This window comes from Scyliorhinus canicula, chromosome 11 (genome assembly GCF_902713615.1).
Source record: "Scyliorhinus canicula chromosome 11, sScyCan1.1, whole genome shotgun sequence".
Taxonomy (NCBI): Eukaryota; Metazoa; Chordata; class Chondrichthyes; order Carcharhiniformes; family Scyliorhinidae; genus Scyliorhinus; species Scyliorhinus canicula.
In genome coordinates, this window is record NC_052156.1 from 124,763,464 (window position 1) to 124,777,438 (window position 13,975).

At 42.8% G+C, this 13,975-nt stretch overlaps 1 protein-coding gene across 14 annotated transcripts in view; it reads right to left on the minus strand.

Annotated features, from left to right (window-relative positions):
* anks1b (ankyrin repeat and sterile alpha motif domain containing 1B) overlaps positions 1–13,975 on the minus strand; it is a 1,080,298-nt gene that overhangs the window by 157,070 nt on the left and 909,253 nt on the right. For all 14 annotated transcript variants that reach the window (XR_005462295.1, XM_038811308.1, XM_038811309.1 and 11 more), the window contains 2 exons: positions 5,403–6,067; positions 2,203–2,275 (listed from right to left, as the gene is read on the minus strand). Coding sequence is in view for 13 of the 14 variants with exons in the window: in XM_038811308.1 (XP_038667236.1) it covers positions 2,203–2,275; positions 5,403–6,067 (738 nt within the window). In the remaining variant the exon portion in view is untranslated. The remainder of the gene's footprint in view (positions 1–2,202; positions 2,276–5,402; positions 6,068–13,975) is intronic.

Consider the following 13,975-nt stretch of genomic DNA (forward strand, 5'->3'; position numbering starts at 1 on the left):
CTAGCTGAAAGAAGACAGAGGGTGGTGGTTGATGGCAAATGTTCATCCTGGAGTTCAGTTACTAGTGGTGTACCGCAAGGATCTGTTTTGGGGCCACTGCTGTTTGTCATTTTTATAAATGACCTGGAAGAGGGTGTAGAAGGATGGGTTAGTAAATTTGCAGATGACACGAAGGTCGGTGGAGTTGTGGATAGTGCTGAAGGATGTTATAGGTTACAGAGGGACATAGATAAGCTGCAGAGCTGGGCTGAGAGGTGGCAGATGGAGTTTAATGCGGAAAAGTGTGAGGTAGTTCACTTTGGAAGGAGTAACAGGAATGCAGAGTACTGGGCTAATGGCAAGATTCTTGGTAGTGTAGATGAACAGGGAGATCTCAGCATCCAGGTACATAAATCCCTGAAAGTTGCCACACAGGTTAATAGGGCTGTTAAGAAGGCATATGGTGTGCTAGCCTTTATCAGTAGGGGGATTGAGTTTCGGAGCCACAAGGTCATGCTGCAGCTGTACAAAACTCTGGTGCGGCCGCACCTGGAGTACTGCGTGCAGTTCTGGTCACCACATTTTTGGAAGGATGTGGAAGCTTTGGAAAGGGTTCAGAGGAGATTTACTAGGATGTTGCCTGGTATGGAGGGAAGGTCTTACGAGGAAAAGCTCAGGGACTTGAGGTTGTTTTCGTTAGAGAGGAGAAGGCTGAGAGGTGACTTAATAGAGACATATAAGATAGTCAGAGGGTTAGATAGGGTGGACAGTGAGAGTCTCTTTCCTCGGATGGTAATGACCAACACGAGGGGACATAGCTTTAAATTGAGGGGTGGTAGATATAGGATAGATGTCAGAGGCAGTTTCTTTACTCAGAGAGTAGTAGGGGTGTGGAACGCCCTACCTGCAACAGTAGTAGACTCGCCAAATTTAAGGGCATTTAAGTGGTCACTGAATAGACATATGGATGAAAATGGAATAGTGTAGGCCAGATAGGCTTCAGATGGTTTCACGGGTCAGCGCAACATCGAGGGCCGAAGGGCCCGTATCGCGCTGTAATGTTCTATGTTCTATACCTGAACTCCCACATTGCTGGTACCATTGTAGTAAATGTCTCACTGCACTCCCTCTTAAACTGTGGCAACCTTACTCAGGTTTGTTGCATAGAGTTTAATATAGTAATCTAGATGAGGCTGAAGGCATGTTTTAAAAAGGTTTAGCATAAATTTCTTGCTTTTGCATTTTATGTCTTAGTTCATAAAGCCACAAATCATGTATATTTTCAACAGCCTTTTCAGATTATCCTGTCACCTCAAAAGGTTTGTGAACATCCCCAGATCTCACCGTTCCAATGCCCTCCATAAAATTGCACCATTTTGTACATTTGCCTTTCTTTATTCTTCCTAGGAAATGCAACACTCACATTTCTCTGCATTAAATTTCATCTGCCATGTATCTGCCTATGTTGAAACACTAACTCTGTTCCTCTCTCCACAGATACTGCCAGACCTGCTGCGTTTTTTCCAGCAATTTCTGTTTTCATTCATCACTACTCGCCTGGTTCCTGAGAGTTTATTTTCCATGTTGCCACTGTCCCATTTATCCCATGGGCTTTAATTTTGCTTAAGTCTATTAAATGGCTCATTTCCAAAAAGTCAACATATACAACACCAACCACACTACCCTCATCAACCCTCTGCGTTACTTCATCAAATAACTTAATCAAGTTAGTTGAACATGATTCACCTTTAATGAGCCCGCACTGAATTTCATTTATTAGCTCATATTTTTCCAAATGATGCACACGCTTAACAAAGCCCAGGAAGAAATCTTTCACTGAATGGAATTGGCACGAATATATTAATGAAAACACTCTGACAAGTGCCTTGAGGAAACGTATTATTCATTAACCGTAAAATACTTGTTGCCTTCATGAATTTTTTTTAAAATAAATTTTTAGAATACCCAATTCATTTTTCACAATTAAGGGGCAATTTTGCGTGGCCAATCCACCAATCCTGCTTTTGTGTTGTGAGGGCGAACCCACGCAAACACGGGGAGAATGTGCAAACTCCACACGGACAGTGACCCAGAACCGGGATCGAACCTGGGACCTCAGCGCAGTGAGGCAGCAGTGCTAACCACTGTGCCACCGTGCTAAGCGACTGTCTTCATGAGTTTAATGCAAATGTAATTGTGTGAACTTCAGGTGTTGTTCCTTACCTGAAGCATCATCATGCTTTCCTTTCAGGCCTGTATTGATCCCAGCTCCTATGGAGCTCATGATTTTATCAATCTGCAAAGAACATAGTAAGAACCATTAATCTCTAAACTGCTGCTTCCCTGGCTCATCCTTTCCAGAGCTTTGCACACCTGCAGAAGCAAAGACTGTGTTCCGTTCTGATTAGGCTCGCCATGGGATCCATTATAACTGTTTGCTCAGCTTTTGGCTTAGTTACATTCCTCTCCTCAAAAAATCCTGAATGCATCAATATGCATAGAATGCAGAGAAAGTGCATGTTATACCTATAAGCGGAAAATAACTGAGGCCCAAAATCCTTAATCCTTGATGAGTTCCAAGATTCATTGGCCACATAAAGGTACGGTCCTTCTCATACGCCACTTAATCCTGGAAGTTATAAGGATTGCTTGTAACCCTGAGGAAAACATTTGCACAGTTACACAAGTCTCTTTACAGAGCAGAATTTTGCATGGTGTAACCATACATTTGTCTTCCTCAATGTTTTTACCCTCACCACAAAAACCTTGAATCAATCTTTAAAGACTACTTCTGTTTGAATGATCTATTCAAAAGTAAGTAAATGTGGGATCCTGACACCGTACTGAAGGTCAAGGGGGCATTTAAGGGTTTCTAAAATTATGACGCAATTTGAGATGCTAATGACTATGGGAGCGATTCAGCCAAAAAATATCTAAGTGTCATTTTGGGTGTTCCCTGCTGACCTTTTGGGTGAGATCCAGACCTAGATTCACCCACACTTAAGGTATTTTTCTGGGCCTTGGGTGGATTCTCCCTGGTCTAGCACACACTTAGAAATGTTTTCAGCAGTGGGGAGCTGAACTTGCTGGTGAGACCGGCTCCTCGGAGATCGGGGCATCAATTTGAAAGGGTGCACTGATCTCCAAGTGAGCTTAAGGGACCCCCCTCACCCCAACCCACGGGTAGTGCCACACCCAGCAGACATGGGTATTACCCCACCCCCCCCCCCAAGCGAGGACACCCCTCCCTCATCACCCCCAACCTCTATGAGGCCACATCATATCGCCCCCTTACTCTTCATCCCCCCCAGCCCTCCCTTTCATGGCATGGCTCCCTCAGGTCCAGACCCTTGGCAGTGCCAAACTTGCAATTGGACATCCTGGCACCTAGGAATTGCTCTTGGAATCGGAATCCTGGCAGTGCCAACCAGGCACCATGACAGTGCCTACCTGGATGCCTGGTTGACACTTCTCCGGTGTCCGAAAGCCAGGGCACTGCCCTGCCCTGTCCCCAGGGGGCTCCAATAGCCTCCAGGACTGCTGAGTGGCCATCACATCTGGTCTCTGCTTTTGGAGATCAGTACTAATTGGCAGCTGGTTGAGGCCTCACCGGTGCGGCGGGTGACACCTGGGCACCAGGTGAATGTGGCGCAGCATATGTTAATAAGCCAGCGATGGTGTGATTCAGATTGTGCAGGCGATGCATGTCAGGTGACTTGCAATTGGCTCACGGCCAGAGCAAAGTCCGATTTGGGCCTCTCCTTTGTTTCACCCACCGCGTCCGGTTCCGCGCCGGGCATCATGCGGTGTGAATTGTGCCCTATTAACTGGGAATTGGTTCATCAATTTAGTGTCACAAAGAGAGGTTTGAAGAAATAGCTTTTCTCAACATATTACTGAAGCAGTTAATGCTTTCGACGGAGAACAAATTAGACTGTTGCAACACTAAAGGGAGACCTGGATACACACTTGAAGCAAAGGATAATACAAGGTTATGGGGAAACAGAGCAGAGAGATTCACTCTTGAATTGTTCCGGCAAAGAGCTGGAACCGATAATATGCACAAATTGGCTCCTTTTTATGTTGGAAACATGATTTCTAAGTGAGAAGTCCACAATGTAAATTCCCATAACCTAGGGTTGAAAGCAATGTAATATTGTCAGTGAAAGCCTGAGGTATCCTGGCTGGGGGTAATGGAAAGCTGAATTCACCAATATGGAAACACTGGAATTAGCAACGTCTCAAACTCATCATAACAGCAGTTATTTTGCACATTTTCTGCAAATTATCAAAGGAACTGAAATTTTCAATTTTTTTGGAAAGCATAAAATTACTTGAAAACTGAATAATTAATGGTAGTGTTGTTCAGAATACTGTAATTTATTGAATTCATTAATCAGGTATTTTGCAATGAAGATACCAAGGATGAAATGAAATGAAATGAAAATCGCTTATTGTCACGAGTAGACTTCAATGAAGTTACTGTGAAAAGTCCCTAGTCGCCACATTCCGGCGCCTGTCCGGGGAGGCTGGTACGGGAATCGAACCGTGCTGCTGGCCTGCTTGGTCTGCTTTAAAAGCCAGTGATTTAGCTCAGTGAGCTAAACCAGCCCCTGGGTGGAGTTATATATCTATTTTCTGACTTCCAGTGAGAGCATCAGGCCTTCAGAAGGTGAACCATTAATTGCCGAATAAAAGCCACCCTATCTCTGCCCCAGAAATGTGCTTTCCACTCATTCCCAATTATACCTCCTCCACTAGTGTAATTCCTTCCACAATCTTGTGGCTCTTCTCAATCAGACTGTCGAGCCTCGTTGTTACTGTTGAAACATGAGCTCTTTGGCATCCAAGAGCTGCATTGATATTCCCCGAAGTGATATCCAATCGAAATACACAGCCAACAGCTAGGAGACTCTCAGCCTCTAATTCTGTGCTAAAGTGGAATACAGGTCCCAGGGGTGAAAAGGCAGCATGCATAGCCCACACCACATGCTCAAAGTAATTTCTGCTATTCCCAAAAACTATTTCTCAAATTACATTTTATTAGTTTCAGAATGAAATTAAAACTGCTGTGTGGGGACTGAGTTCAGATTATTAAATTAATGACTTTCTAATGCATATGTCCAAGCAGGTGTTTATTGGACTCTGCATGTTTCAAGATGCTTCATATATTAACATTAATGCATCAGCAAGTATGGTTCGTTTGGTGGGCAGTGTACACTGGACTGCAGTTTACTGCATTAAATGTATGTCATGCTACCAGAAACTAGCCATCATTCACTCATCTATTTGGCCATTGTATTTGCCATTGCTTTAATGATCCCTCAGTTCCCCTAATACAAATTACAATTTAAACACTACGCAATCTTGGAATATCCACAATTGACATTTGGAACATATGGTACTTTTATAACAACTCTTACCTCTTCCCATTCAGCTGTGAAAGAAGGTGTTCGTTCCAGACATTTTCCGGTGCACTGCTTGTTTTCTTTAAAGTAGTTTGAGACGGACTCACAGCGACTGTTCCTTGATTCTTCCTCAATAGGCGAACAAGTAATCAGGTTGGAATCCGACTTTGAAATGTTTCGGGCTAATTGTAACTCGAGGAGAGTCTTGCCTCCTGACCTTACCCTTCCTAAAGTGCATGCCCTGTCCTCAAAGCCAAGCTTCTCTCCTGTGCTGCTTGTCCAGAGATCGTTATTCCGTAAAGTTCTGGTGCTGACTACTGTGTCAGTGTCATTCTGGTTCACTTTTGTGTGTAAAATGGTTTTATAAAGAACTTGTGGTTTGCTGTCTCGGTTTAATATTGATGCATCACTGACAGCTTGCAGCCGTTGTGCCTCATTTGTTTCATCTGTGCATTGTAGTGAATTTGCTTTAATTAAATTTGGCTCTTGGGTTGGCCCTTTGATTCTCAAGGCGTTGTCAGTGCTGAACTCCTTATTTGCTTTAGTGTACAGATGATAAGGGTTCTCTGGAGACTCACAGGCTGGGGAAGAGCCATGCAGTAAACCTGCAAACTGCTCAGGGATGTGCCCATCATGGAGTTCCTCTTCCGCAGAGGCTTCACGTTGGCATAGACTCTCCTCTGGCAAAGACAGGATAAGATGCAAGTAATTAACAGTTAAATACAAAGAATGAATAAAGGGCAAGGTGCATTTAATTAAAATGGAGGCATTTCTGCTGAGTGCCTTTACTGTAATAAGAAAACAAACAATTTACTAATCTCTCCCTCTTTCTATTGGGTGACATGATTTTTTTTAGTAGCCCAGATAATGCTGGTGTTGGCTACATTTTCATTGCGCAAGTCACAGTGAAAGATTTCTGAAGCAGACGTTTTAGGACGTTGCAGTGCTGAAAGATTCTACGTTTGCTTTCGAGCTCCACAACATATTGAATTTGTGTATTTACAATGCTTCAACCTTATTCCAACATAACCCAAATAACATCCTAGGCTCGAATCCTATTCATTACCCTTCAGCAACGCCATTGCCCCACATTGAGAACAGATCGGGAACATTTCCCTCAGGCGCCAACATTTCATAAAAAGTGAGAAATAATCTGAAGATAGGTGTGGGCTGATTGTGTTCATAAAGGTTCAAGAACAATTTATGAGCCTAACTGAACCAATTAATAAATGCAACAAATTGTTTGTATGATGCAAGCCCTGTTCCAACACTCTTCATTCATGCTTATTTTAAATGACAGCTTCCATGAACAGAATCATGCATCTAAGAAAAGACACTTCCAATGTACCTCAGGACTGATCATTTCCTATTTGCCATTGGGTTATACTTGATATAGTATAGAAAGCCCATTGAATGCTCCTGAATTCTGAGACAGAAATACAAACATTGACAACAATTTGCACTTATACAATCATAGAATGGTTACAGCTCAGGAGGCCATTCAGCCTGTCATGCTCATGTCCACTCTGTGCCAGAGCAACTCAGTTAATCCGCTGCCCCTTTCCCTCAACACTGCAAATGTTTTTTCTCTTCAGACAATTCTCCAATTCCCTTTTGAAGGCCACGACTGAATACGCCTCCGCCACACCACCTACTGAATGAGGAGAGCAGAGAAATCAAGATGTCTGATATCACGTGGACAGTTCCCATTGAAAAGGTCAAGAGAGGTCAGAGGGAGGAGTCCAAAATGGTACAGGAATTCTGAAGGTGGAAGAAGGGATCCACTGTGCAGGGGGAAGACTCCGGGCCAAAGACGTAGGACGGAAGACGAGGGTGACAGAAAAAGAGCTCTGCTCGACTCCCACAAGTCCCGAAATATGTGCCGTTGGGTAATTTGGACATTCTGAATTCTCCCTCTGTGTACCCGAACAGGCGTCGGAATGCGGCAACTAGGGGCTTTTCACAGTAACTTCATTGCAGTGTAATGCAAGCCTACATGTGACAATAATATTGTTGAGGTGAGGGCTCATGGGATGAAGCTGAGGCCTTTGGGTCATAGAGGTGAAAGTCAGAGAGGATAATAAATACACGACAGGATGATACTTGAAATATCAGAGGACAGTAAATGGAAAGAAGGATCCAGAAGGGCGTTTGTATCTAACATCAACACAAAGAAAAGCTTCAAGCGCTGGATGAGGCAGAAGAGGATATGGACTGGGGACAAGGACAGGTCAAGATAGAGCATGTCAAAGTTGCTGAAGTAAATTGGAGCTAGAGACAATTGCAGAGGAAAGCTGTGGGAATGCAACGAAGCATTTGATCAAACGTGAGAAGGAAAATACAAAGCAATGAAGGTGAACAAGATAAAAGAGTCAAACAGAAATTTGATCGAAGAGAAGAGCAGGGTTTCTTCAAGGTGAACACTCTTGGAAGAGTATTGGCAGTGAATTAAACACGAATGCAAAACCAATATACTGTGAAATTTGAAATAAAAACAGGAAATGCTGGAGATACTCACAGATGAGGGAGCATCTCAGGCTAAAACTACACACTACATTTATCATAACAACAATACTGGTGTATGACTGTAGATTCTTCTGTACTTGGGCATAAAACTATGAGAAGTAAACGATCACAAGATGTTAATACTGCCCCTTTGATTTTACAGTAATCTAAATCTGTAGCAACATATTAGCACAGTGGTTAGAACAGTTGCCTCACAGCTCCAGAGTCCCAGGTTTGATTCCCAGTTTGGGTGACTGTCTGTGTGGAGATTGCACTTTCCCCTCGTGTCTGCGTGGGTTTCCTCTGGTGCTCTGGTTTCCTCCCACAGTCCAAAGATATAATAATAATAATAATAATCACTTATTGTCACAAGTAGGCTTCAATGAAGTTACTGTGAAAAGCCCTAGTCACCACATTCCGCCGCCTGTTCGGGGAGGCTGGAACGGGAATGTGCAGGTTAGGTGGATTGGCCATGCTAAATTGCCCTTAATGTCAAAAACAAAAGGTTGGGTTGTGTGGGGTTATGGGGATAGGGTGTGGGCTTAGGTGGGGTGCTCTTTCCAAGGGCCACTGCAGACTCGATGGACTGAACGGCCTCCGTCTGCACTGTAAGTTCTATGATTCTATGACAATGGCAGGCCACCTTTGCCACGGGGAAACGCGTCACGGGGGAGGGAGGGGGGGTTTGAAAATTCCGTCCAATTCCTATTTTAGCCCAAGATAGTACAAAATCGTTTTATATAGCATAACTTCGAAATATACAGAATATAGAGTGTCGGAACAGGCTACTTGTCCCAACCAGTCCATGCATGAGCATCCTCCCTCATCTAGCTATCAACGCAGCCCTCAATTCCCTACTCCTTTATGTATGCTTATCAAGCTTTCTCTTAAAGGGGTCTATACTATTATTTGTCTCAACTACTTGTGTTGAGAATTTGAGTTCTACGTTTCCAGCACTTCCTGGAAATAAGAATTACTTTTGGACTTTCTATTTGATTTCTGGGTGACTATCTTATATTGGTGATGTTTAGTTTTGCTCTTTGTCACATGTGGAAACGCTGAGCTGAATTTTCCCTGTCATTGGGCTTTGGGCTGAGGGATCGGAGGGCTGGTGATCCGGCATATTGCCGGCAGTGGAATCTTAGTGGAGTGATCTCTCTTACCAGGTAACTAATTGAGCTGTTTAATGATACGAAAGCAAATTCCTGAGGATTCTGGACATCTGAAATAAAAACATAAAGTGTTGGAAAAACTCAGCAGGTTTGGCAGCAACTGTGGAGAGTGAAACAGATATAACCTTTCGAATCCAATATGTCTCTTCTTTGGAACTGAGTTACTTAATGGTTGAATTGAGGGCCACCTATATTTGGCCATGCTAAATTGGTCCTTGGTGTCCAAATATGTGCAGGTTAGGTGGGGTTATGGGGATAGGGTGGGGTTATTGGCCGAGGTAGGGTGCTCTTTCAGAGGGTTTGTGCAGACTTGATGGGCTGAATGGCCTTTCTGCTCTGTAGGAATTCTATGGTTCTATTCTATGATTCTTTGGGATGACATTTACTGGAAGCAGGTGATTACCAAAGGACACGTGTTCATAGACCGACGGTTCAGTGCCTCCTAGGTTTGTGTTGTATGCAAGCACGCAGCTACGACTTAAGTTCTGCACATCCCTTGTTGGAAGTACTGTTACTGGGATCAGGTGTCTGTCCATGTGTGGTCAGGAATACATTCACATGTTTTGCAGAGAGCTGTACTGCTCTTAACTTGGCTGCTGAGGAGATTCTAGAACCGTTTCAGCAACATTCATAAATTGTTGGACAAGTAATTAGTGGCTATCCTTCTTGGAGGTAATCATATTGTTGTTTGAGATTGCTGTTATTCCACAAAGATATGTCTGACTACGAAAATTCAGAATCAGCTGGGAACAGAAAGAAAAGCCAAATAAAGTTTGCACCTGTTTGATGTGTCATTACAGAGCGAGAAGAGGAGGAGAAAGAAGAAAGTGAAAGCGAGTGGGGGAGCGAAAGGGGAAAAGAGAGTGACGGAGAGCGGTTGAGAGAGAGAGAGAGAAAAGTAACAGTCCAAGTGGAATATATGTGATGCAGTTCAGTGCAGTGAGCTGTGAGCAAATCTGGGAAAGTGAGACACAGAATGATAGAATCCCTACTGTGAAGAAGGAGGCCACTTAGCCCATCACGTCTGTACAGACTCTGTGAAAGAGCACCCTACCTAGGTCCACACCTCCACTCTATTCCCGGAATCCCATAGCCCCACCTAACCTGCACATCCCTGGACACTAAGGGGCAATTTTAGCATGACCAATCCACCTAACCTGCACATCTTTGGACTGTGGGAGGGAACAGGAGCCTCTGGAGGAAACCCACGCAGACACGGAGAGAACGTGCAAACTACACACAGTCACCCAAGCCTGGAATCGAACCCGGGTCCCTGACGCTATGAGGCAGCAGTGCTAACCACTGAGCCACCATGCCAACACAAGTGGTTACCTTTAGAGGAAATATTATAGTCTCGTGGTCGGGTTTAATCGGCTCATTATGAGAATAATGGGATGTAGGTTATGTCATTCCCGTGGATTATTTTGTTGGAATCAGTATGAAGTAAATAAGCCAATCAGATGAGACTAATGCTAACGTACAATTTTTAAAAAACATATAGATGTAGATTGTTCAATCTTCTTAGGCCCACCTTGATTGATTTGGGTAATAAACAGAAACTTCAAAACAATTTTTCTTCACCTTTCAAATTAAATGTTGTTCAATATGTTGTTCTTTAAGATCTAATTTCTCAAGGATAATACTTCATGAAATATGCACCGATTGCCGCTAATGCAAACAGAGAGAAATATCACATTTAGGATATAACGGATTTGGTTCTTATTCAACTATCCATAGATGCTGTCTTCTGTAAAAGCGCTCATAGAAATTTTAGACTGATTACATTCTTGACCTTGCTGTATGTTCCTAAGCAACCAAATGGAAGTTTTAGAAGAGACAGTTCGGTAAATTCCCAATGATGTCAGAAATGCAGACACACAAATTATAAGCCCAGTAATAATAGAAAATGTTTAACCCATTCATATGGCATTCTGTTTTGTTCTATTTTAATAGCGGTTTTAATACACAAGCCTAATCTGTTTTTGTTTTAAATTTCAAAAAGGTGAAGGCTCAGCAAGGCAGTACTTACTGTTTCAGGCACTCCTGCCACATTTGCTCATTTGCCACATTTTATGAATCCTCCCAATCCTACTACACACAAATGTTATGAGTAGCCTCAGTTTCTGTGTTACTCATGCACATGTCCTGTATTCCAGGGTCAACACATCACTCCTAGAATTCAGTTCTAACAGTCTCAGCAAACGTTCTGGTATTCGGTCAATGAAAATCCCCGAGTATGGTCCTAAATATAATCGAAGCCTAGACTGACATCCTCCCAACTCAATATGATAAAATGTGTCTTTGAGGGTGGGGATAGCAATTATTCGGGGGAAACAAATCACAGTGGTACCAATGCATTTATTACATTTCCACCAATTACCAATCTGATATATGCCATTCCTGTGTTAGATCAGTTTCATTAGTCAAACAATGCTGGTGATAAGAAACATGACCCATTTGTTACACTGCTGCAGAGATCTCCTGTATGACTAAGTGCGCCAATTATAATTGCATTATGAATAGATAGTCAGCAAGTGAGCTTGAACATTGTTAATTTGGGGTTTCTGGTGTCTCATTGCTTCTGCATCTTATGTCAGTTTGCACTGACATCTTCATTTTGAAGGTAAAAATTACCACTTTCCAGTTACTCCAGCTGACTTGGCCTCGTGCCCCATCAGCTACAGATGGCTTCATGGATATATTTGCATTTATCCATAAAGGCTGTCTGATCATGCTTAATTTTACCTTTTAATGTTAACCATTAGCACATTGTTTAGTCATGCAGACATGCTCTTCTGAGATTTTTGAGTTTACGCTGTCTTGTTTGATGTGACAAGACATGCCAAAGAGTGATAGGTTCTTGGTCCATTTAACCTTGTGGAGTTTTGTTTCGAAGCCAAGTAAGTGAATGAAAAGGAAGCAGTGAGAGCTTGGGGGCGGAAATGTAATAGAAAAATAGTAGTCCTGAAATTCCCTACCATTTTTCACGTAATTGCAGTAACAAAAAAACTATTTTGGCAGCAAAGTTTAAGATAAAATTCTTGATGATATTTTGCAATGTAAGAAGTCTTCCAACACCAGGTTAAAGTCCAACAGGTTTGTTTCAAATCACTAGCTTTCGGAGCACTGAGGAAGGAGCAGAGCTCTGAAAGCTAGTGATTTGAAACAAACCTGTTGGACTTTAACCTGGTGTTGGAAGACTTCCTACTGTGCTCACCCCAGTCCAATGCCGGCATCGCCACATCATATTTTGCAATGGCATTGTAGCTCCAGGTTTCCTGATTTTATACTCTCAATGTTTTCAGGAAGGGTTGGATATTTGTGTTAGGGGTGCGAAACGCAAGTCCTCTCCTGGCTTGCAAAATGCATATTTGATTCCTGACTGAATTTGCCCAGGATTGCCATTGTCTTACCCAGTGTTCGGGTTCTCAGGACAGCTTGTGATGGAGAGCGGGAGGAACATGGGTGCAAAAGTGGGCTCGTCAAAAGGCTCACCTTGGTACTCAGAGACTGCTCCACACCCTTGCACCCACCCCGTGGCCCCTCCATTCCACCCCATGCTTACTCCATGCCGTTTTCCAATCCCCAACCATGTCCCCCATTTATCTTCCATAGCCACTCACCCAATATGTAAATTACTCAGGAACCACACAATAGCAATAGGAATTATTTTAAATACAGGTGTAAAAAAAACCTATAGCAATCTAATAAAACGATTATTCAACCCTCTTTCATTGATACCACAAATAATGTATCCCTACAGGAAAATAAAGGTTTTACCCCTTAATTGGCCATTAAGTTATGTAAACAAAAAAACTTGTAGTTAGAAACTACATCAAAGACAGATTAGGTTATTTCAAACTTTTTAAACTGTCAGTCATTCCCCTGTGCAGCTGTGTCAATAGACTACCTGCCGAGCTAAGTATTTCAGGGGCTTCTGGAACTCAGCCGAGCATACATAACAGCCACAGCTGTCAGAACATTTGATTGCAGCTACAAGAATCTGAAATTGATTCCAAAAAGATGGTGTTATATTCAACTTCAAAGCAGATCAAAGGATGCAAGCAGGTGCCTAGCGGTTTTTCATTATTCAACAACAGGGTCATTGTTTTCAAAGTAAAATATATCTGCATGTTTAAATTTCAGTCAAAAACATGACTGAGCACAATTGTCGACAGTCTTGAAAGCATGATGACACTTTCTCAATTGAGAAAAAATACAGCAATGCATGTTCACAGTGCTGGTCAATGTAATGGTCAACATACCTTTGATGAATCACTGCATTAAATACAGATTTACGTACAATACAAAATCTAATAGTGACACTTGAAGAGGTCAAAACTTGCACTTACCTGTCAGAATGTACCCTCAGCAGTCTCCCGCTTTGGTCATGGTCCTTCCAAGGAGGTACTTTTTGGGGGGGGGGGGGGGGGGGGGGTTTCCGGAATTTAGACCAGCACATGAAAATAGTGTGTGAAAGGAAATATAGTTTTCTGTCATCCTCACAATGGGGATCCCAATCTTTGAAGAGTCATATGTACATTTGCATCCAGGACCTTCCCAGGCTGTGAAAATGTCAAGTGAAAATGACACGGGCCTGGGAAGGCACAAGAAAGTTGTTCCTCCTGCAAAAGAAAGCCTATGTTCTGGGTTTTGTGAGACAACTCCCATTTCCATGGGGAGAAGAAAATCTGGTCCAGGGTGTTAGACTAAAAATCAGAAAATTAAAGCAGTTAGCTGAGAAAGATGGAAATGGAGTTTTTGTGGGCCTCAAGAACATGGAAAGTTTTAATAATGATCTCTGCAGCTGGGATTGATGTTTTGCATTGATTCTCCTCACGGTTTTCCTGCCTACACAGATCTGGACTTGCTTCTCTGCTTCTGAGAATGCAAAACTACCAGGAGATTTCA